Source organism: Lathamus discolor, chromosome 6 (assembly GCF_037157495.1).
Source record: "Lathamus discolor isolate bLatDis1 chromosome 6, bLatDis1.hap1, whole genome shotgun sequence".
Classification (NCBI taxonomy): domain Eukaryota; kingdom Metazoa; phylum Chordata; class Aves; order Psittaciformes; family Psittacidae; genus Lathamus; species Lathamus discolor.
The window spans coordinates 37,904,421-37,928,524 of record NC_088889.1 but is presented as its reverse complement, the minus strand read 5'-3'; the positions used below and the strand labels follow the sequence as shown (position 1 = coordinate 37,928,524).

The window sequence follows — 24,104 nt, the reverse complement described above, 5'->3', positions numbered from 1 at the left end:
AAAGATAGAATAATAAAAGGCAGCGATAGTTAAGATGCTATTCTAAACTAGTGGTGTTCTGTCCTAGCAGGAAAGAGTTTAGAGGTAAACCAAAGGGCATAAATAGCAGGACAGTCTTTCCAACTTTTTACGTTTTTTTTAACAAGCATAGGTGATTTCTCTTCTACTACAGGGACATCAGAACCAATAAAGTTGTCCCTCAAGTCAGATGCAGAAGGTGAGGAAGAAGAGGAGGTAGATACAGATGAAGATGAGCTAGACAGAACTGTTGGCTCTGTTTTGGACAGTGAGGTGAAAAGTAAGCCAAAGCTCTCTGACTTGGTGAGAGCTGCTAGTAAGGAGAGGTTGCCGAAACAAATTGACAAGAAACCTGGAGATGGAGGAGAGCCGTTTCCTCAAAAAAACATTCAGATCAACTTGCTGCAAACTCTTCAGAAGCATGGAAACCTGAGGTGAGAGATTTCTGCATGTTGCCTTGAATTTTGACTTGCAGCTAATATTGGTTAAAATATGGGGGATGTACACTTAGTGCCACATTATGATTGAGTGTTAGGAGATAAATGGACCCTAGAGAAAGGGGTCTGGATTTTTGTCTTAACTGTGGACTGCCTTAACTAGTTGGCCCAGAAGGGAGATTCGTTGCAAAGACTGACAGTTTACATGTTGGATCAGTATAATGGATAAGCCATAGTTACCATTGCTATTCTTCAATTTGGTGTTGCAAGCTGTTCTTTGGTCAAATCAGGCTTCTTAAATGCCTCTCTGTCTTACTGCAAGATGCCTGCTATTGAATTCTAAAATTCATCTTTCTTTCTTTGCATTTACAAAGAAGTGAGTATAAACGTAAGTTAAACTATCCAAGAAATGTTGGCTGCCTCTCCATAACATTAGTTGTCTCATTTTTGTGCTCTTATTTATGGTGTTAGCATTTTTACCTCTGATAATAACGTTTGCTCAATCACCTCCTGAGAGCAAGGTAGGAGGTCATCTGAGAGTGACAAGTTACTGAAACATCTTATTGCCTGCTGTTGAGTATGACAGTGTGGAACGGATCATGTTCTGATGCACGGCTCTGGTGCTTGAAAAAAAGAGAAGTGCTGGAGGACATTCTATAGGATAACACCAACGAGGGTCTTACTAGATGTTTGGAAGCATGATCCTCCCACTAAATATGGATAGTGAAACTATCTATTTGCAGGTGGACAGGAAGGGCAAAAGGAAAGTGATAATATGTAATCTGTACAGAAGGATTTTACATCTTCTAGATGAGAAGCAGCATTGTTTTTTTGTGAAAAATGTCCAAAGGTAGGGAAAATGATTGTTGCTTGTTCTTCCTTAGTTTAGTTTCTGAGAGGATTTATGATTTTTCAAATGGATTTTGGAATTGTTCTGATGTCTTCTTGTGGCAAGGACATTTGCTGTTGTGACAGGGAAGATTCTGAAACCTGTTTTGAGGATGAACATAGCAGTGCTGTCATATACTTATATACAGAACTGACTTCTGCCAAGAATGTAAGCTCTCTCTGGTGTTTGTGGCAGAATCTTGCACAGGACACAGTACTGTTGCGATTCCCCACAGAAGTAAGGCTTCTGGTGACCTCATGCTCCAGGATTGTGCTTGGCTTGGTCAATCTGATCTGTCATTGGTGAAAGCTACAGGTATAGAAGAGCTGAAGTGATGAAATTTTCATCCAAAGGAAACCAGGCTTGTTCCAGTCAGGTGTTGTAAGTGATAGGACACCTCTCTCTCCTTTTTAGTCAGCCTGATGAGGCAGTTTCTCTGCCTTCCACACACTGGGTGTTACTGGTGAAGAGGTGACAGTCGAATGAAACATGTTCCCCTAACTGTGCCATTACCAGGGAAATAAAATTAAAAGGGAGTTACTCAGGTTTCAATATTCCACACACCAAAGGAGAGGCAGTGTTAGACAAGCGCTTTCCTCATCAAATTATAGAATAGTTAGGTTTGGAAAAGGACCTTAAGGTCATCTAGTTCCAACCCCCCTGCCATGGACAGGAACACGTCACACTAGACCATGTTGCCCTGTCCAGCCTGGCCTTGAACACTGCCAGGGATGGAGCATTCACAATTCCCTTGGGCAACCCATTCCAGTGCCTCACCACCCTTACAGTGAAGAACTTTTTCCTAATATCTAACCTGAACTTCCCCTGTTTCCCATTTTGTAATCACAGAAGTATTAGGTGCAGGCAAAGAACTATTACTGTGCCAATATTGATAATGGGGTCCTTAATTCTTACCAGCACAAATCTTGATCTCTTGGTCACAAGATGTTTGAGTTACAGGTTGTTGTGGTTTAAACCAAACCGGTCACATAAGTCCCATGCAGCCACTCGCTCACCCCTCTCCCCCTTTGGGCCTGGCATGGTCTTTCAGAAGCATCAAAAGCTAATGATTAAGTAGATGCATGGATACTTTTAATGTATATTATTTTGGTTTTAATTTCAGTTCTTACCTAGATCGATACATTGTTCTCTATAAGTGTTACTATGTTGTATGTTACTATGTAACATTGTAACAAAGTGCTCATTAAATTTACAGACATATAAAACAGAAGACAATTTGTGAACTGAGTTTTTAATAAAATTTCAGACGCTTGTGTACCTGGAGTCATGAGGACCATAAAAGTATCTGAGAATAATCCTAAGGTGCAGAGAGGAAGTAGAGGAAAAAATGGTGAGGTTCCTCAGGAATCGGTCTGAGGCTGATTTTAATAAGTGATTCAAGAATGACACAAAATGTAGAGATGTGCAAATTTTATTTGCTGATGGAAAAGATTTGGAAGGTATTACCATGAGGGAAATGTAGTGGAATAAACATGGAAAGAGCTGGATGAACTTGAGAATAGGAATAATATAGCCAGGATAAAATTCAGTAGCACAAAGTTCAAGGACATGCTTTTAAGAACTAATAATTTACAGCAGAAATTCTATCAACTGGGTGTTTATCAACTGGAAATTATAAGGAAAAATATAAGCTTTCTGATCACAGGAGGTTTGCGAAGCTCTAGCTCGTGTATGCATGAAAACACCAAATGTGGTCTAGGGTTTATCACTTGAGATACTTCTGAGATTTCATGTGTAGTATTGTGTACAGCGGCTATGGCATGTGTTCATGGAAGGTAAGTTGTGACTGGACAGGTGGAGATGAGCTGCTAGTCTCATCATGTCACCAGTGTGGGTGCTTTGTTAGAAGACACTGAAAGATATGGATAGTTCACACTAGTAAAATGAAAACTAAGGAAGGCTGTAATCGCTGATAAATATGTTCAAGGTAGGAGACCCATGAGGGATGAAATTATTTAAGATACAGGACAACACTGGAGAAAGAAAAAGCAAATATAAACTGCTCATGAGGGAAGTTAGGCTGGGTAATAAAGGAAAGTTCCTAATAATTAAAATAGGAATAATATTCTAGGAAAGTAATGAGTTGAAAACTGTATTAAGATGAAACTTGGTAATCTTACAGAAAAGATTAGGACATTGCCTGTGATGGAAGAGTAGCTGACACTAAAGCTCATTTACTTATACATTCTTACGAAAAGGGAAGGAGAAATTATGTTTGCAATTCAAGGGACAGCTGGTAGTGACTATGGAGAAAACTATGAGGAAGAGTGGAGACTGGGAGAGCAGAATGTTGGAAGAGGGGGTTTAGGCCAAGATGAGAATGAACAGAATTGGGCAAAGCTTTTGGCAGTTGGAGAAGTTGATGTGTACACTAAAATGACTACCATTGTGAGGGACTGAGAAGCAGTATGTCCCACCCAGTCCTACCCCAGTGAACTCTCCTCAGTTCACATTCACAGCTTCCTAACATGTTCAGCCAGCTGCACAGCAGATTTTGCTGATGTTCTTTCATTCTTCAGTGGTGCCTTGCTCAATGAAATTTGGCTTGTGTCCTTGGGCCAGCAGGGAAGAGCTCACTTTCACAGATTTAATTCCTTCATTTCCAATGGGAATTGCAGGGTCTTTGTTATAGCTCTGGCACCAGTACCAAGCCATTTATTTGTTTTATGGTCTGTTGTTGCGGTGTTCAAAATGCTTGTGAAGACAGAGGCCCAAGAGTGTCTTGAATTTGGTTTAAAAATACACAGTTTGCTGATGTTCACATTGTTGGATTTTCGAGGAGAGTAGCTAAGGCTGTGAAAAGCACGGAGACCATTCAATTTCTAGAGATGATCTTGGAGGGTGTCTGGTCTTTTGTGTATCCTGCAATACCTACCCCATCTTGGTGAGCTGAAGGACTTGAAAACACTGGCAGGGTGAAAGGGTCCTCCTTCCCTTGAGCTTCAACATTGGTGCATCTAGGAGGTCCTTGCTGACTGTACTTTTGTCCATAAACTGTGCTTGACTGCTATAACTCTTTCCATTACTACCCTGAAGATAGCTGACTGATTCTTCTGGTCCACAGCAAAGTGCAAGCTCGCAGGGCTTTCTCTGCCTATCTACAGCATGTTCAGTTGCGACTGATGAAGGAGGCTGGTGACCAGATCCAGAATTCTGCCTGGACTGCCAAAGAAGATGAGCAAATGGTAAGAAGCTTTGTGTCGTCCAGACTGAGATGCCAAGCTATAATCTCCCTTGAGAGTTCTGAAGCCAGTTCCCATCCTTGGAAGAGCTGAAGTCTGACTGAGATGATAGTTGTCTATTGTAGTCCAGCTGCCAGTGCTGTATTCTTAATATTCAGACAAGGTGGGGCTGCTGACTGACATCTAAGCAGCAGTAAGAGTAGTCAGCTCTTAATGGCTAGAATGTGGTTCATATTCAAGCTGCTCAGATTTTTCACTGATTCTTGTTCACTGATCTCTGAGCTTACTTGCTTTTGAATTCTTCTCTCTAAGGTTTTTAAGATAGCTTGGTAGTGTCTGGTTTCTGTTGCATTAAAGTATATATCTACTCAAATAGAACAGGTAACCAGTTAAGCTTTTTCACTTGTGTCCTGTCTTACCCTTTGCTGGCATCTGCACTTAGGAATCTTCTTTGTATTTGAGACAGAGGAAAAGAAAAAGAAGAAAGTAAAAACTGCTGAGGATAGAAAGTTACTTTCTAGCATAGATGTTTTTATTTGTGTATTTATTTTTTATTTTAAAACCATGGGATTAATTTTTGTGGGCTGTATTTTAAGGCTCTATATTTGATGTATATACATTTTCAAGAGTGCAGCAAGCCCAGATCCCCTCACAAGCCTTCCTAAACCAGCATTGTACAGTAGGCTCTTGAGCTTTCTTGCTGAATACATGTTGCAGGGAAAGAGCCAGTGCAGTTCGGAGATAAAATTGTGTGTCAAGAATAATCAGTCGACTCAGTGGAAAATGTTACCCCTGCCCTTTCCAAGTGGAAATTAAAACTGGCTTTTTGAGAGTCACTTTGTCTGCTGTACTGTGAAAAATAATGTTTAAAATAACAGATCAAACCAGCCTGGAGTAACGGCAGTGAGAGGCGAGCTGTGAAATCCAATAGTTTGGCTGTGAGGCTGCTCATTTATGCGTTAGCATTGCTCCTAACCAAAAGCAAATTCCGACAGGAGACAGAAAGGGTTCAAAACACCCACAGGATGCATCAGACAGACATGGTGGGGGATTGGAATTACATGGCTATAGACGTAGTCATCTGTTGCTGTGGAGAGACTGTGGCAATAGTATGCATACATGAAAAGTGATGAAATAGGGCTTAGATCACTGTAGTGGAGATATCTGACCGAGATCCCCTTCCCTGTGATAGTGCTCAGGGTTTCATGTCAGTGCGCTTCATCACAGGCTTTCTTTAACACACTGCAGATTATCTGTATCAGATTGCAGATTGTTTTTTGGAAATGTTCTCATAAGGTATTAGACTTTACAGGAGATTCTTTGTTGTTGCTTTTTGCTGCTTGTTTTTTGTTTTCATCTGTCATGCTTTTTAAACAAATCCTCCTCAAGTGTTCTCATTTTCTCAGGACTGTATGTTTAGTTCTTGCCAGTCAGTAGCTCCTGTAGTACCTCTGTTCTCTTCTCACCACATCTTGCACCTGCTCCATTCTTAATGCCATCTTTCTTTCTTGCAGGAGCTTGTGGTACACTTCCTAAGGCGAGCTGCCAGCAATCTTCAGCAGTCCTTGAAGATGCTCCTCCCCAAACGTCATTTAGGAATAAACGATCGTCGTCGTATCCTGGCTTACCAGCTGGGCAAATTCATAACGTGTTATAACAAGGTGACTAATTCTTTCTTGTTTCTTCTTTTGATAGCTCATTTGGTTTCTGTTCTAAAGTATCTTGTGCTGGTTGCTGTCGTAGTCAAGACTACAGTGTGTTTTAAAGGCTCTGTTGTGTAATTTACTTAGCTTGTTTGCAGTTGTGCATCCGGTAATGGTAGTTTGTCTGCTCAAATTGTCAGAGAGACTACAGTAGTACTGAATTATATGTGCAGTCTGGTCATCATGTGCATGAAAGTAAAAAGAAGTGTTGAAGTGGAATTTAATTGACAGTTTGCTTTTTCTCTTTGGCTAGTCTTCAGTTCCAGTGTTTTGTAATGCCTTTTCCCATTTCTCCCTGTTTTTATGGTGCTTCTTTAGAGATAATATTTCTTCATGTAGAACAATACGAAATATGTATTTTACCACGTGTTTGATATACTGAGGAACTGCTACCTGTCTGCAGTATGGGACTCTGCATGCTCAGTAAGAAGCAGGTCCTAATTTTAATAATTTTCACCTCTTTAGATATAGAATATGCCGTTCTTAGCATAGAGGTATCATGGTAATCCTTGTTTTGCAAGAACAGCTTCCCCTTTCCTTTGCCTCCTAACATTTCTTTAGCGTTGGAACAAGGGTAGTTTAAATTTTGCTTTCAGACACTGCTCTGTAAATAGGCCTCTGAGCTCCTTCTCATTAGCAGAGGTTGTTCACTTACATTACCTTGTCAGAACTGGCATCTAGTAACTTGGTCTGTCAAAGCAAGGTTGGTATTGAACTAAATCTGTTCCAGGGCGTGTCTTCTATGCGTAATGCTCATTGAAATACTGTGTTAAGAGTAACCACAAAACGCTCGGGTGGCTCTGTGGTGAGTGAAGAATGCAGCTGCTTTGAATATAATTTCCACTCAAATTATATTAAAACATTAGGATTTTCTGCTAACTCTAAAGTAAATTCACAAAATAAAGCTGTGTAATGGGTAATATATCAGTGCATAAACATATTTTCTAGGTTAAAACAAGTGACAACAGATCACTTGAGGTTTTACGACATACATGTTTAAGCCACTGAGAGACTCTTTGGCTACGCAGGGTTTTTTTGATGTCTGATTCCAGCTAGAATCATATAGACTTCTTTCACTGACTTGTAACTTCAGATTTAGTAGGGACTCCTACTAGTCATTATGTATCTTCTGTAATGACACAGAATCAGAAAAACTACCTCCAGCAAGCTAAGTAAAAGAGATCACATATTGTCCAGACTTCTACTTAAGTAATGAAGGGTGGAACCATGTCCCAGAGTGGCTTTTTCTTCCCCCTCTTGAATTATCTTTCAAAATATTTATCTGACCCTTTTGTCCTGGGAATGCTCAGCGTAGCAGAAGGAAGTAATGAAGTGGAGGTGAAATCTGGTCAGATAAAGCTTGTGTGCTAGTGTTGGTATTTCAGACAGGCTTGTAGGTTTTTTTAATTTTAATTAACAAAAATGTTTGTATTAATACAGTTGCTAGTGTCAACAAGTTCCACTGGTGTGAAACAGAAAGATCATTTACATCTGAGAACTTGCTCCTGTTCTTAACACGCAAAGGTTCACCATCTTTTACACTGGTATATTTTAGTGTATAAATGCATATTTGCCACAGGCTGAACTGTTTTACTTTCTTTGCTTCTGCTGAAGCAGTATATTTTTGATGTGTAGGTTGGCTATTTACTGCATGACAAAAGAAATTAACTCTAGAGGAGAGCTCCTAGTTTACAGTAGGAAGTGTGGATGCCCTCAGCAGGCCTACTTGGTTGAGTTTCTTCTAGTATAATTTTGTGGGTTTTGTCCTTTCTGAAAAACTCCTTTTGGGATAGATGCTAAAATAAAAGCTACTCTGATGAACTCTGTAAATGACAGAAACAACAAAACTAGAAAGATTTTTTCTTTCCTTATTTCCTTATGTCCAAGCAAAGACTACATTTGGAGAAGAGCATGTATTTGTGAAGACTACTCTCTTCTCAGCAAATCAATTCTAATAAGTTATATCAGGTTCAGTGTATACTCAGCATGCTGCCTCTCAGGCTATCTATATTTATCTATTCTGTTGCCCACAGTGAAATACTTAAAATTTGGCTCTTCGGAGTTGATGTTCTTTTGTATTAGATGCCATGGAATTGGGTTTTTGTCTTTGAGCTGTAGCTATGCATGGAACATAAAGTCACTACACAGAGACGCTTACTGATACTGCTTATTAACAGGAAACAGAGCAGATGGTTCAGAAGCAATCAAAACAGAAACAGGAAGAGGAGGAGGGAGTGGATCCTGGACTTTTTCAGAACTTCATTAGCAAAGCAAGGTAGGAATGGATTTTACTCTTTTTGATAAAGGATCTTGCAGCCCTGAAAGTGATGGGGTTGTTCTAAAGATGATCTGATTGATATAAAGGGTTCTAAATACGTTTATTGATCATAGCACTTCCTCCTGCTCTTGCTGGGGACAAAAGCTTGTCTTTCATCTTTTCCTCCAGCAACCAAACATTTGTAGCATCCGCATCTGGTGCTTAGAGAAGGACATATAAGAGATGTTTTCACCATTAAGTAGATTACCAAAGGGCAGCAATGGTTGCCCTGCTCTCTGTACATTTCAAAGCAATGCTGGTGAGTTAATGGTGTCCCTCCTGTGATGCTGGAGCAAATGTGGAGTTAATTTTGGAAGGAGAATGAAACTAGAGCTGCTGCTCAGATGGCCTTGAACTGCTAAGGTTGAACAGTTGTTGTGGTTCTGGCTCTCAAGTTTCTGCTCTCAGAAACAAATCTCATGCTTGCTGCCCATCTTCAGGAACTCTCCAGGTTTAGACTTTCTTAGATGAGGAAAGAAGGGGGTTATACTCTCTGTCTTCATCCTAGCCTCTTATCTGGTCTGCTAAGGCAGTTTAGGGCAAGCAGTTACTTTCACAATGAAACACTAGCATTTTATAGCTGTGCATGCTTTGAACTTTGTGTGTCTTAAACTTACAAGGGTCTAACAGGAAATGTATTTTGAAAATAGATAAATATTCTTCATGGCCTTATAGCATTTTATGAAAAATAATGGTATTATAGCTATCTAACTATGGAGAGGTCTGAAATTATTCAGTGAACTGGAATTATGCCCTCAAAGTTTCTGATTCTTGAGCACAAAACCTGATTAATTTTGATTGCTTTATTTTACATATGCACGACATGCCTGTATGGGCAAGGACCCCTGTCAGTATGTGGACAGGTAGTGTTCACCTGCCTTTTTAACAGCCTTCTATCTTCTCTGTGGAGGTTGACAGTCACTGCTTCTTTTTCATGATCAGTTATGAAACTGTTTTTTCTTTTTCTCTGTTTGGATAGCACTCTTAGTGACTGATTAAAAGTGAGTTATAGCTGAGGCTTTTTAACTAAGTTCAAGAGGCTTTATAGTATTTTTTGAGCTATGTTCTCATTAAACCAATTAATTTTACATTTTAGTGTAATTGATGGAGTTATTACTGCAACAGATTTACAGGCTCCAAGAAGAATCTCACTGCTTTTCAGATAGTTCTGTAAAAGAGTGATACTCAAGATGTCTGACTGCCCTATACCATAGCATCTTCTCCTTTCACTAGAAATGCAGGTTACATGGGCCCACAGCGTGCTTTTGACTCTGTCATCTTTGTCCACTAAAATGGCTGTTGCATCCTAGATCAGGTCATTTTGTTTTTTGCAAAAAATGCCAAGATATGCCTGTTAGGATCAGAACTCTTCTGTTTCTATGTTACTGGCTACCATACCATCATGGCCTGATGCACAGTTTAGGCTGGAACTGGAGATTTTTGCTGGATCATCTGATCATCTGTGTGATAAAGAACAATAAAAGCCAGTTTGCCAATGATCAGACAATTTCTAGTGATGATCATTCTGCTTCTCATGAGGTGTCAGGTACGTTTGAAAATTCTGATAAGGTGATGGTACTTTGCACTGTGCTTAAAGCTTAAATCAGTGAACTAGTCATTTGGAGCCAAGCAAAGGGTATAGATTTTCACTTTAAGTAGTTCTGCTGTACCGTGAATGCGACACTAGAGAAAACAGGTAATAAATGTTGCCACTTAATAATTGGGGTTGTCTCATTGACTTTCTAACTTCGCTATCGCATGGTTAGCGTTGTACTTAGTTATACATATGCTACAACAACTACACCTAAACATCCTCAGTGCAATGTAGAAGTATATATTTACACTGGTAAATTCATTTAAAAGCTTAAAGCACCTTTCCACCAACAACTATTAATCTTACATTTCCTCTTCACCTTTGTTGTCATTGGTCTGGGAGAAAGGGTGAACTTTGCAGCATACCCTCAAGGTCTATATTCTGTTGGGATGTGTAGCATGTTCCAACTTTATACTTTGCTTTTGCCAAAGCTCAGGCTAGCTAAGACTAGTACAAGTGTGATGTGCAGAAGACATTTTGAAGGATTATAGCTGCTGCTATGCTAATTTATATTCCTGTGTTATGTTTTGTTACTTGTATTGTTACTTTCACTATACTTCCTGCTTTTGGTGTTTGCTCTGCTTTATACCCACTCACTAATTCTGAGCAGCACTATAAAGCAAAAGGAAAGCATATTAGGTACCAAAACAATCAGAAGTACAGCTTGAACAAGCTCTTTAATATGAGTGGCCAAGTAACTGATACTGGTTTGGGACCAATAGATGCTTAGGACATTGGAGCAGTTAAACTCTTTTGTTGTAAAGAAAGTGAGAAATACGTGGTGGTTCTGTGAGCTTCATGAAAATATTGGCTGTTCTATTTGTTTGTCCTGCAGTTTTGGCTAATTAACAAGCTTTTTCCTCTTCTTTCCTCTTTTCCCCCCACTACTGAATTAAAACTACTAAAGATGACTATAAAACAGAGGCTGAGCTGAGTTGTGTCGTGAAAAATATAACTGCTTGTTCTAGAGAGCACCTGGAGAAGATTGACAAACTCAGCTGTGAACTGAATCTCCCCAAAAATGTGTTTGCAATTTTCACTTGCTCTTTATTTGTCCTGGGAAGGCTCCTGGATGCCTCGTTTTTTCTGCTGTACAAGAAAAATGGCATTTCAGTGGGAATCTCGGGTTTAACTAAGCTGTGTTCCTGTCTTTCTGCTCTTACCCTGCAGAACTGAGGAAATTATTAACTTGTCTGGCCTCACCTTTTCTCCCACTCCCCTTTTCAGTCTCCTTGTTGCTCCTTGTCTTTCATCGTTATGTGTATGCAGAAAAGCTTAGAATCCTCACTTATACCCATTCTTGTCTCCCTGTTGTAGTGAAAGTGACTTGGCGGAAGTGCTGACATTTTACACACAGAAAAACAGGTCAGCAAATGTCTCCCGAGGAAAAAACTCCTCAAGCAGAAAATGCAGCAACACCAGTAATGAGTCAGAGAAACAGCCTCCAGAGCGTAAGTTTTGCAGGCAGTTCTGCGATGGCTTTGGCCAGATAAATCCAATTTAGCTGAAGTCTATAGAAAGAAGTAAAGTGAGATGAATCTGGACTAGCATTTATAAGGAGCTAGATATGGTGGGTCATGACTGAAACAATGATGTGCAAACTGAAGGCACTGAAATGAGCAGAGGATCCCAAAATCAAAGTAAGGGATGAGAGAAATCAAGGCCTGTTAAATTGTGCTGCCTACAGTCAGCATACCTATTGGAGGGCAGAGTCTGTCTATTTGAGCCTAATAAGGTGTTCATGGAAGGATATGCAGTGCCAGCCATAAATTCAGTAGTCTGTGCTACTGTACATGACAGCACAATTGTGATCAATAGAGTTGCATGGTCTACAGTAAATATTAGTAAGAAAATCCATTGTAACAAGGTTTTAAATTCTGCAGTCCTGTTTTAATGATATCAGTTTGCATTGTTCTCCTTCTGAACGTCTTCTTTTTTTTCTAGAGCATCCTGAGCTGGCGAAAAAAATAAAAGGTGATCAGTCCAAAACTTCAGTTGCAGATCTGCCTGCAGAAGGAACATTAAAAGGCTGTAAACCCAAAGAAGGTAAATCAACCTGTAAAGTGAACTGGCTTAAATCATCATCAATAAAGAAATAATGAATGCATCTGCTGTTTTAAACAAAGATTGGAACCTTTGGGTTCATACTGAGGGATTCAAATGCCCAATTTTGGGGGGGGATTATTCAGGGTTGGGGTGTGTGTGTGTTTGTTGTTTTTTTTGTATAAACCCAAGAGAAGGTACTGTAGAGCCATCGGTTTGAAAGTGTTAGCTGCTCTACTGTGGGGAAATATCAAGATATGTAACAAGCTTTGGAAGAGGATATTCATCATGTACAGCCTCTTCTTGTCTTTGCCAGTAGATGAGGTCATATTGGATTCAGAGTGTCTGGGTAGAGGCATCTTTGGTGTGTTAATGTTATCCAAAGGACCTGAAAAGGAATGTTTTCTCATCTAGTGTTCTCATTATCTTTGTGTAGTTTCAGAAGAACCCATCTTCTCCTTAAACCCTGAAGTGAAATTACCTCGGTGTGGCCCTTCTAGTGCTTCTTCCTATACCTATGGTGCCATGTTCCAGAGAAGTAGCAGTTCCTGGACACCATCTCAGCCTTCAGCCTCTGAAAAATCACAGGTACCTGGTCACCATTGCCAGCTTCTCCAGCCGGTCCCAGGCTGATTCAGGCCCCTTCCCCACTACCATCCTTGCAGAGCACAGCTCCTGACAGCTCTTCTGTCTTCATAAACCCAGCACCCAATGAGGCTTCTGTCTAGCCTTGCACTATCACATTGCTGTCATTCTGGTAGCTACACTGTTGGCTCATTCTCGTCTTTTCAGACTGCTGCGCAGATCTACAGCCAAAGATTGTCCCGACCGTACTCTGCAAAAGTAGGTGAGTGTTCTGGGGTGCATAGTAACCTGCTAGATCATGTAATTTCTGTTCTGGAGTAGGTAGAAATTTTACATTTCCAGAATTATGAGTCTTGTTGAATGGTGCTAAATTTCTCATGGAAACGAGTGTGGGAAGCAGCCCTTGTTCGCTAAAGATGCCCTTTCATTGAACAGATGAACAGCGAATCATAGAATCACTTACTTTGAAAAAGCCCCTTAAGATCACTGAGTCTGACCGTTAACCTAACATTGCCAAATTCACCACTAAACAGGTCCCTAACTGCCATGTCTACACATCATTTAAATACCTCCAGGGATGGTGACTCAACCATTTCCTGGGCAGCCTGTTCCAGTGCTTGCCATCCTTTTCGATGAAGAAACTTCTCCCAATATCCAGTCTAAATTTCCCCTGGAGCAATTTGATGCCGTTTTCCTATTACTTTCACCTGGGAGACCACACCTATCTTGCTACAGCCTCCTTTCAGGTAGCTGTAGAGAGTTCAGCCTTGAACTCAGCCGTTGAACTTGTTTGAAAAGAGCTGGGAAATACAGTGTTGTATATATTTACCTGATTCTATTACTGAGCTCTTTTTTTTTTAATCTTTAGTAGTATTAATCTAGTTTTGGTTAGTAGAAGTCCTGTCTCAGTCCATGTTTTCTTAGTTCTCTGTTTATCATGCAAAGAAATCCTTTAACAAAACCTCAGAATTGTTGAATAATTAAAGGTGTGTAAGGACCTCCAAACCCAAACGATCTGAATGTATCATTACTGTATCTCTTTCTTCAGGACCTTTCAGCATGGACTTATACAAGTGTATCTTAAAACCAAGATCTAGAGACTTCTCATTTACCATGCTGGGGTAGAACATAGTTGAGCAATGCAACTTCAGAGTGTAACAAATCTGGGGAGTAGAAGAAACTATAGAAATTTTAGATACATGTTGTACTTTATTGAGAGAGTTCTGGGAGCCACACACAGGCTAACAACTGTGGTCCTGATTTTTTTTTTTAATGATATACATTTGCTTTAGATTGTGTATCAGGGTCAGCACATGTTCATTTGGGTTGCTGTCTAGATATGTATGTATATTGACCACCTTTCTGGCATTAAAATAAATCTGACTTCCTAATTGAATAGCTCGTTTAAATTAATCCATTTGTTTTTAAGGAAAAGAATTATAGATTTAACTTGGGTAACAGCAGCTAATATTGTCTGGAATTGGTTGTCATTAGATACATTATGATGAAGAGAATATGGGTTTTGAACTGACAAAAGCTCATGTAGGCAATACCCATAGAATCATAGAATAGTTAGGGTTGGAAAGGACCTTAAGATCATCTAGTTCCAACCCCCCTGCCATGATGCAGAATAGAACGCTGTATTCTCCCTTGAATATGCAGAATGTATCATATTTGCTTTTGTATTGTGATCAGCAGGCTGAGAGAGTCTGATATACCACTTACTAAGCATATCCAATGTTTGTTTGGAAGGTTTGTGCAATCGCAGTTCAAGTGGACAGCATGTGGGCTCAGCCAGGATGCACAAAGATGCAGAAGATGCTTCTTCCCAGGACAATAGTAATAACCCCAGTATGGTAGCAGCAGAACTGCAGCAGGTGGCAGAAAAGCAGGTAGGATGTCAGCATTCCCCACCACACCGCATCAGTCTCCTTATACAGCAGATATGTAAGCAGTAAAGCTGGAGTCCCTGTCACTACAGAAAAGGCTGTCACAGGCTTCATTCTCACAGTCCCTGCACTTGTCATCTTTGCTCTGATACTTGGATTTTGGAGATATTGTTTTAATAGTGGTCTTTTGCTAAGTTTTCTGAAGCATCTGTAATAGTTGCAGTAGCTGGTGCTATTTGTTTCTTTCAATTTTATTGTTCTGTTTGGATTTTGAATATCTTTTTAGATGATTGGCAATATCTCTTTTTTAAAAGGTGAGGTGCATTTGTAAGTCTAGGAAGCTGAACTGATTTTTTTGGACTCTTCTACATCTGGTTCAAGGTTTTGATTCAGCCTGGGCAGTTCCAAAACTAATACAGGCACTTTGGTCTTTGTAGATAGGTCTTGTACTTTAAAGGGTAAGTCACAAAACCAAAGTGCCTTCTTGCTGATGATGCAGCAGAGAATGTGAACACTGAACATACCAGTGATGCTGAGGCCTGATCTTGCATCAGGCCAGACCCTGCTTAGAGAATCTGATCTTTCAAAGCCCGAAGTGGTATGAGGAACACTGGGAGAAGCTTGTTTGCTTGTCCAGTAATATTCTGAGTTGTCAGTCTGGTTCTCTTAGTGAAATCAGAATTCAGCATTTTAAAGCTAGACTTTGTCAGTAAAATTATAAAAAAAAAATCTAGTAGAGAAACGAACATTCATTCAGGAAATGCTGACTTGTTGAAAGCTAAATATATGATGGAAGCTGCCTCCTTGAATAAAAAAATAGCATCTAAAAAAACATCTGGGGAAAAAGGAAATGTATCTATTTCATCTAAGTCTTTTTCTGAAAAGAACTTTAAAAATAAATTAACAGATTTTCTCCCTAAACCCACTCATTTCCCGCTTGGCTCCAACTGCTGTGGTTTCTTAGGTCCATCTAGAGAACCAAGTTATCCTATTGCTGCCATTTAAAAATCATCTAATAGCTATATAAACTTCTGTATTCCTACCACAGCTAGTTACTGCTGCTTAAATTAGGAATTATAGGAGGGGGAATCCAGAGAGTAATTCACAAAGCTTTATGAGGAAAGGGCTGTGTAGCTTCCTGAGCAGAGCTGTGCTGGTTGACAGAGGAGCATCCTCTGGTAATTGCAGATGGTGGAGGCTGAAGTGTGTTTAGTCACCTATCAGTGCAGGTATACTCAAGTCTGGAAGTGGCTATGAAGTGCAGTGGAAGCTCTGGCAATATGTTGGTCATGCTAAATGTGTCTGCATTGCTTTTTGTTTCTGGGCTCTCTGAAGATACTTTCCCCACAGAAGAGTGGGAAATGTATAGAAAGAAAGTGCTAATTCCATTCTTTGTGACCAGAAAACAATCAACGTCCCAGCTCCTAGCAAACAACGTAGGTTATTTCCAAGTGAGATTTTGTATTGAGCAACACAGTGTTTGTACATATAAATATTTCCTTTATGATAACGTGACCCCCAGTAGGGAACATCAGTTACCTAAATAATAAAAATAGTACAATTGTTTAAAACTATTCCAGAAACTTGGAGTTAGTCTACCTTGTTGGAAAGTACCTGGCTGGTATTAAAGGGACCTGATAGTTGAATTTAATCCTGTTTAATGGCAAGATTATGCTATTGATTTAGGGAGGGTATAAGCAAGAGACTTTTGAAAAGACTGTTATTGCTGTGGACTGTTTCTTTTCCAAGGGCAAGAACTATAATGTGAGAGCTGAATGCCTTTGTATTTTGGTTTTCTGTGTTATGCCCAGCTGTGTCTTGGGGGTAGAGGTTCTCTGAATACATTACCTCCTTCCAAGAGCAGCTGGGAAGCTTGTTTTCTGTTCCTGTTCTTGTGAGAATTGCTTCTGGTATCTGTGTACTAGCTGGGGTCTCTGGGGTACCCAGGAATGTAGGCTCAACAGCTGTGCTTGGAATGATGTTGCCATTCTGGCTGGGAGTCCACCTCTGTCCTTTGTCAATCCCTGCTGTTTCCTACCTATGCCTAAAGCACCTGTTTCATGTTTTTCTCTCTTACACTCCAATCAGTTTAATTTATTCAGTCAGTTAAATTCAATTCAATTTGACTCTTCAGTCAGTTTAATTTGTTAAGCCAATTGGCTGCTAAAATTACAATATTCAAATGGAAAATTTTACACCTAAGTATTTTATGAGCATGGAACAAGGTATTTAAAATCTGTCATTTTAAGAAAACAAGATTTTTGTGATTACATCAGCTTTCTGTCTTATCAGGCCTCTCCATTCTCTTCTGAAACACCAGGTGGCAATTTCATGGTGATACTCAGGAAATGTTCATGAAATGAACAGTTCTTGTGATATGGAAGGTGGAGATGGTAGAAAGGTAAAGCATTACTGATGTGTGATTTCATTCCCTTGTACGGTTACTTTTGAGTTGTCTCACAAGGTGTGTGAGAACATTTTGCCTTGCACTAATTTGTATTTTTGAAAAATATTTTTCATTATATGGTATAAAATTTCATCAGTGTATCTTCATGCTTGCAAGATTGAGAAAGCAAGGGTGCCTTCACAGTGGTATACAATAGAAATACTGATCTAGAACCCATGAAAATCATCACTTAATCCCCTGCATCACTGTATGATGTCTTACTGCCTAGTTGCAGGAATGAGAGAGAGATGTATAGAGAAAAGAGACGCAGTATTATTGTATCTTAGACTAGAAAAGGAGCAGCATTTACTTCTGTAACTGTCTTTAATGGCAATGTCTTTCCTGCACTTATCTTAAGGACACACTTGAGTAGGACAATCTCAGGTTATGAAAGATAAATATTCAGCATTAAAAATTAATACAGCATAGCTGCTAGGGAGAATCTTCGTTGTTTAATATAGCTGTAACGATGAATGTTGGCTCTTACTTCTGAGGGATTTTATTCCATTTTATTTACTTAAAATCACGTATTTACAATGTTTTTGTGACTACATAAAATCTAATAGTAAAACTGATTTTGAGGTTATGACAAACAGTAGAGTTATGTGCTTCTGTCCGTAAGAGCTGTAGTACCCATAGTATTCAAAAACAAGAAGATATTCCTCTAACTGAACTACCCCATACATTTGGGAGAAAGCAAGAGAGAGATCTGTAATAGAACATGTGTGCCTTTGAGGATCCAGCATTAACCTGGTGAGTTCATGGCTAAGTAGGGTAATAAGGGAGGTATCTGAGCTCAGAAGGTCATAAGAAAACAAGAAAGAGAAAGCTCCTATCCAAATTCCCCAAGTTTCAACTAAATTAGTCTTGAAGATAATATGCTCTTACCTTTTTCATTAAAAGTGTTAGAGGCAGAGAAGTGAAAGACCCGTGACTGTTTCAGTCAAGGGTGAAATTCAAATGGAGTTCAGAATATTCTGTTCTCTTTGGACTGCTGCCTATCCAGTGAGAGTGCATGTATAAATTCGCCTGTTCACTGCTAATTTGGAACTAGCTACAGTATGTGCTGTTTTTTGCTTGTTATTTAAGGGAACTCAGGGAGGGAAGATTTTTACTATATCATAGGCAGCAGACTTGTGAATGATGTGGTTATTGGCCAGGGAGACACATGGGAATGCCACATGAAATTAGATTTCCTTAAATATGCTACTGATAGATTAATTTGTTAATTCAATGGGGATATATTCTAGGTATGTAGAAACAATTTTTGGAGGATGTGTAATTTGCATTTTTCACTATACTGGGTATAGAGGGGATACATTTTTCTTCCCAGGTAATGAAGTTAAACTTGTAGAAGAAAAGATAAGCAAAAAATGTTCTGTGAGACTTCCATGGCTGGATGGTTTACCTTCAGGAGTTCAGAAATGCGAGTGAAGTGACAAAGTTTCTGCTGAAAGGTGGAGTCAGTGGTAAAGCTGGTATAGAGGACAGACAGGCAACAAATAAAAAGTGGAAGCAAGGACAGACGGCCTGGGAAGAATGCAGGGATGTTGTCTGGGAAGCTAGGGACCAGGTTAGGAAAGCTAAGGCTCAGTTAGAATTAAACTTGGCTAGGGATGTGAAAGATAACAGGAAGGGGTTCTATAGGTACATTGCAAATAAAAGACAGACTAGGGACAATGTGGGCCCTCTCCAGAAGCTATCAGCAGAACTGGCTACAATCAACTGGGAGAAGGCTGAGGTTCTGAATGACTTTTTTGCCTCGGTCTTCACTGGCAAATGCTTTGATCACACCACCCAAGTCTTAGAAGGCAGACTCTGGGACTGTAAGAATGAAGACCTTAGGCCCACTGCGGGAGAGGATCTGGTTTGAGACCATCTTAAGAACCTGAATGTGCACAAGTCCATGGGACCTGATGAAATCCATCTGCGGGTCCTGAAGGAGCTGGCGAATGAAGTTGCTAAGCCATTGTCCATCACATTTGAAAAATCATGGCAGTCAGGTGAAGTCCCCAATGACTGGAAAAAGGGAAATATAACCCCCATTTCAAGAAGGGGAAAATGGATGACCAGGGAATTACAGGCCAGTCAGTCTCACCTCTGTGCCTGGCAAAATCTTGGAGCACATTCTCCTGGAAGGCATGCTAAGGCACATGAAAAACAACAAGGTGCTTGGTGACAGCCAGCATGGCTTCACTAAGGGGAAATCCTGCCTGACCAATTTGGTGGCCTTCTATGATGGGGCTACAGAACTGATGGACAGGATTAGAGCAGTTGATGTCATCTACCTGGACTTGTGCAAAGCGTTCGACACTGTCCCAGATGACATCCTTGTCTCTAAGTTGGAGAGACGTCAATTTGATGGATGGACCACTCTGTGGATAAAGAACTGGCTGGATGGCTGCATGCAAAGAATTGTGGTCAAGGGCTCAGTGTCCAGCTGGAGACCAGTAATGAGTGGTGCCCCTCAGGGATTGGTGTTGGGACCGGTCTTGTTCAACTTCTTCATCACTGACATGGACAGTGGGATTTGGTGCACCCTCAGCAAGTTTGCCGATGACACCAAGCTGTGTGGTCCGGTTAATATGCTGGAGGGAAGGGATGCCATCCAGAGGGACCTCGACACACTTGTGAGGTGGGCTGATGCCAACCTTGTGGAGTTTAACCATGACAAGTGCAAGGTCCTACACCTGGGTTGGCACAATCCCAGGTGCAGCTACAGGTTGGGCAGAGAAGAGATTCAGAGCAGCCCTGCAGAGGAGGACTTGGGGGTGTTGGTCGATGAGAAACTTAACATGAAATGGCTTCAGTGTAAGCTTGCAGCCTAGAAAGCCAACTGTAAATTGGGCTGCAACAAAAGGAGTGTGACCAGCAGGTCGAAGGAGGTGATCCTGCCCCTCTACTCTGCTCTTGTGAGACCTCACCTGGAGTATTGTGTGCAGTTCTGGTGTCCTCAACATAAAAAGGACATGGAACTGTTGGAACAAGTCCAGAGGAGGGCCACGAGGATGATCAGGGGACTGGAGCACCTCCCGTATGCAGATAGGCTGAGAAAGTTGGGGCTGTTCAGCCTGGAGAAGAGAAGGCTGCGTGGAGACCTCATAGCAGCCTTCCAGTATCTGAAGGGGGCCTATAGGGATGCTGGGGAGGGACTCTTCATCAGGGACTGTAGTGACAGGACAAGGGGTAATGGGTTAAAATTTAAACAGGGGAAGTTTAGATTGGATATAAAGAGGAAGTTCTTTACTGTGAGGGTGGTGAGGCACCAGAATGGGTTGCCCAAGGAAGTTGTGAATGCTCCATTCATGGCGGTGCTCAAGTGCAGGTTGGACAGAGCCTTGGGTGACATGGTTTAGTGAGAGGTGTCCCTGCCCATGGCAGCAGGGTTGGAACCAGATGATCTTAAGGTCCTTTCCAACCCTTCTCTAACTATTCTATGATTCTAAATGCATTGGGTGTAATTAAGGACCCTAAAGTTTCCTGTAAGTTAAAGCAGATGGCGTTGCTCTGTTAGCAGATATATATTAAGTTGAAATAAAAATGGAATTTTAATTCACTCAGGTAAACATAATTCAGACAAAAAACACCCCAAAGCCCCACCAAATCCCAGAACACCCAACCCATATCTTGATCTATTAGAATTCTTTGAACTGAGAAAAATAGCATCTAGTGGAACTGGTTCTTGTTCTTCCAATTTACAAAAAGGTTTTTTACAAGCTTTCAGAATTACTGTTAGGCAAGACAGGTATCTCTAGGGTGAGAGGTAAAGTTTTGTTACAGATTGAAAGCAGGCAGAAAGCAAACAAAGGAGTATCTGGTTTGCTATACGGCAAGTGTGTAACTGAAGACAGAATGCAGAATGAACATGATGGACTGTAAAATTAGAGGCTTGAAAGGAGGAGGTTCATAATGGTTGGCGTGTTATTCCCTAAAGAATGAATATGAAAGCAAGTTATTGCAAAGTAACATGGGTTGTGAATTTACAGTAGATTAACTCCTTTACAGTGTGCACCCATGTGAATACATACTTGTGCAGCTCATGTTCACTACATGAGGTAACTTCTTGTTACATTCAGTGTAATGTAGTCTACAAGTGTCCAGATGTTCCATTACTGTGAAGTTGTGTTTAAGCTATAAACTTAAACTTGAGCCTACCTCCTGATCATTTGTCAGTACAATTGTTGATCATCATGAGGAAAGCTAAGAGAAATGTAACAACTGCATTTACTGGGAAAAGCAATGGCAGATGAAGTTCAGTGTTTATAAATAACTGATTATGTGACAAGCAATAATTTTAACCACTTGAAGTAATATACTTTAATCATCCAGGGAAGAAAAAATCAGTTTTGTTCTAGAAAGCTCAGTGGAGATACCTGTTCTAAGTCAAGTAGTAAAGGCAACAAAGAAAAATTAGTAGTATGTTTAAAGAACAGGGTAAGAAATGGTATGTAGCCATGTAAGCATCAGTTACAGGCCCTCCACTGAAAAGCTGTTTTCAGTTCTGGTTGTCATTTCTAAGGCAAATTCAGGAAAAATAACTGGGATTCACAGTTGAGTGACTACAACAATTAACTGCAAAATACATTTTTAATAAGGAAGTGAAAATATTAGGCTTGTTTGTTTAGGGAGGAGATAGGTATGAAGGAATTATATAGAACAATGGGTGACCAGGTAAATAAAGACTTATTCATGTTTCTCGTAAGAAGGGGATACTCATCTTGGTAGGAAGACATCAGAACAAAAACTGATCATAAAAGTGAATAGTTATTGTCACAGAATATTGACTTGCCTTGCCAAGAATAATCACATGACTTCTGAAACTTCATGCAGTAAGATAGCATTAGGACAGATAACTTAACAGGCCATAGTTGAATAATGAGCATTTTGCAAATGATAAACCCCTAGCTTTTAATATACAGAAATATCAAATTAATTTTTCTTATCAATAAGATGTTTCAGTTAGATGCATGGAAACCAAGATTCCTTTCATTTTGTGAACTGTGTCAGGCAGGGTAGCAAGTTTGCTGATCCATTGCTCTGAACTGATGTGTTGTCTTTAATACTGAGGAATGTGTGCCATGCTGCTTCTTCCATATTTATGACTTTTTCTCTGCCGCATTACGTTTCTGTAGTCAAGCTAAGTATTTCCTTTATGATAAGAGATTTACTGCGACATTTGTGGGGGAGTTGGTATCTGAAAATAGTGATTTTCCTAGTTATAGCATGCAAATGACTGCTAATTATTTTTAGAGGGATGTCTTTGTTGGTATTTGTGGTGCTTCAGCTGCAGTGTTGTCAATGTGTTAATGATACTTAGTTTTTCAGTTGTCCTGAAATTTTCTTGTTCAGTTAGCCCATTCTCTAGCATGAGTATAAAATAGTAATGATACTATTGAAGAATCATGGCATATACATTGATGGTGTTTTGGGGAATAAAGCCTGAAAATTCAGATTGGTAAACCCCTTTCATTGTATAGGGACATAGTTGCCTTTCTTGTCTTGATTTATGATATGGGGACCTTACTGGCTACATCATTATTTCTGGACAGCTAAATGAAGAGATATTTATGTGTGTACCTACTGTTAGCCACTGGTCTTTCCTGATGGATAGATACATGAAGGCTGTGAACAAAATAATCCAGACTTCTTTTCCCTCTGTGTTGTTTACCAGGCATTAATCCTAAAGTCTTTACTTCACATGTGCTTAGCTTAAAATATTTCTTTGTGCTTGTATTGCAGGACTTGCTATGGGGAGGATAGTAAAATGCACAGCATATGTGTAGATCCAGAGCCAGAGGGCTGGATCCTGGATATGTATTTTTTCTTTGTGGATAGCATGCTACTTATGTTTGAAATATGCTCTAAGGTAAAAAGAAGGTTTTCTTCTGCAATGGATCTGTGTGAGGTCCCTATCACTGACTGGCGTGGGGGGCTGCAGCTGATACCTACCAGGCTGTAGTACTTTGTAGTTACTGCTGCTAGTGAACTGAAGAATGTGTTGAATTGGCCAGCTTCACCAGGAGGAGGAGGAAGAGAAGGAGGAGGGGAAGCCTGGTGGGAGCTCTGCTCCTCTCTGTGAGGGAGAGTGTGAGATTTCAGGACTTGGTTATCATTAGGAATAGCTCCAGTTTTTCTAGCCAGCCAGTTTAATCACAGGGATAACATCAGACCACCCAGACAAAGGCTATACCGAGTTGCCTCTATCTCTGCTATGTAGCCAGTCAGTGCCCAAGATCCAGCAGCCAGAGTTCCTGCAAACATGCTGATAGATCCATGGGAGGGTGGGGTACTTTCTCACTCTACATTTTTCATTTGGACAGAAGGTACGAATTAGAAAGAAGCAGATGAGTTTCCTAAACCTTAGGACAGGGGAGAAGGAATGAGGAGCAATTGGAATGGGCTCTTTACAGTGCCCCAGAGTGACCTTGTGGGAATAATATGCCACAGGCAAAATAGCAAGTTTCAGCTTAATATCAGCTACAACAATATATGAACCCACAGTAACCCTCAGTTATCTGTCTCAATTATGCAGTGTGGTACCCTGGCTTCTTTTGTCCTCAGCAGAGGAAAAGTGCCACAAAGCCAATGGCCAAAATGCCAGAATGTACTGTACTGGTCCCAGTGGGCATCAGCTCTTTTAGTTCTAGAACTGAGCAGTGCAACATGGTGACTGCAAAAAGACCACAAACTCAGGGTGCAGCAAGGATTTGCAGAAATTTAGTGAGGATATTTTCCCTAACAAAGGAGTTTTTTTCAGTGTTAGTCCCTTGCTTTGACTGGAACAATTTTATCTGAATCTTAATCAGATTTATTTTCCTCATTTAAGCATTTGGTTGGCTTTTACCTTTTTACTGATGGAGGGGAAGGGAAGTGTAAAGGAAGAGGGCATCTCAGTGTGACTAGGAAGAGGAGCAAGAAAGTGGGAGATGAAGTCTAAGGGATATTTTTCTTTCCTCTCACACAGCTCTGCACTGCTGCAG

The 24,104-nt window shown here is 40.3% G+C and overlaps 1 protein-coding gene across 9 annotated transcripts in view; it reads left to right on the top strand.

Annotated features, from left to right (window-relative positions):
- Positions 1 to 24,104, top strand: part of TTLL5 (tubulin tyrosine ligase like 5) — a 135,357-nt gene that overhangs the window by 49,696 nt on the left and 61,557 nt on the right. For all 9 annotated transcript variants that reach the window (XR_010614020.1, XM_065686066.1, XM_065686067.1 and 6 more), the window contains 9 exons: positions 173 to 452; positions 4,430 to 4,550; positions 6,062 to 6,208; positions 8,428 to 8,525; positions 11,479 to 11,612; positions 12,106 to 12,207; positions 12,641 to 12,792; positions 12,997 to 13,051; positions 14,542 to 14,681. Coding sequence is in view for 8 of the 9 variants with exons in the window: in XM_065686066.1 (XP_065542138.1) it covers positions 173 to 452; positions 4,430 to 4,550; positions 6,062 to 6,208; positions 8,428 to 8,525; positions 11,479 to 11,612; positions 12,106 to 12,207; positions 12,641 to 12,792; positions 12,997 to 13,051; positions 14,542 to 14,681 (1,229 nt within the window). In the remaining variant the exon portion in view is untranslated. The remainder of the gene's footprint in view (positions 1 to 172; positions 453 to 4,429; positions 4,551 to 6,061; positions 6,209 to 8,427; positions 8,526 to 11,478; positions 11,613 to 12,105; positions 12,208 to 12,640; positions 12,793 to 12,996; positions 13,052 to 14,541; positions 14,682 to 24,104) is intronic.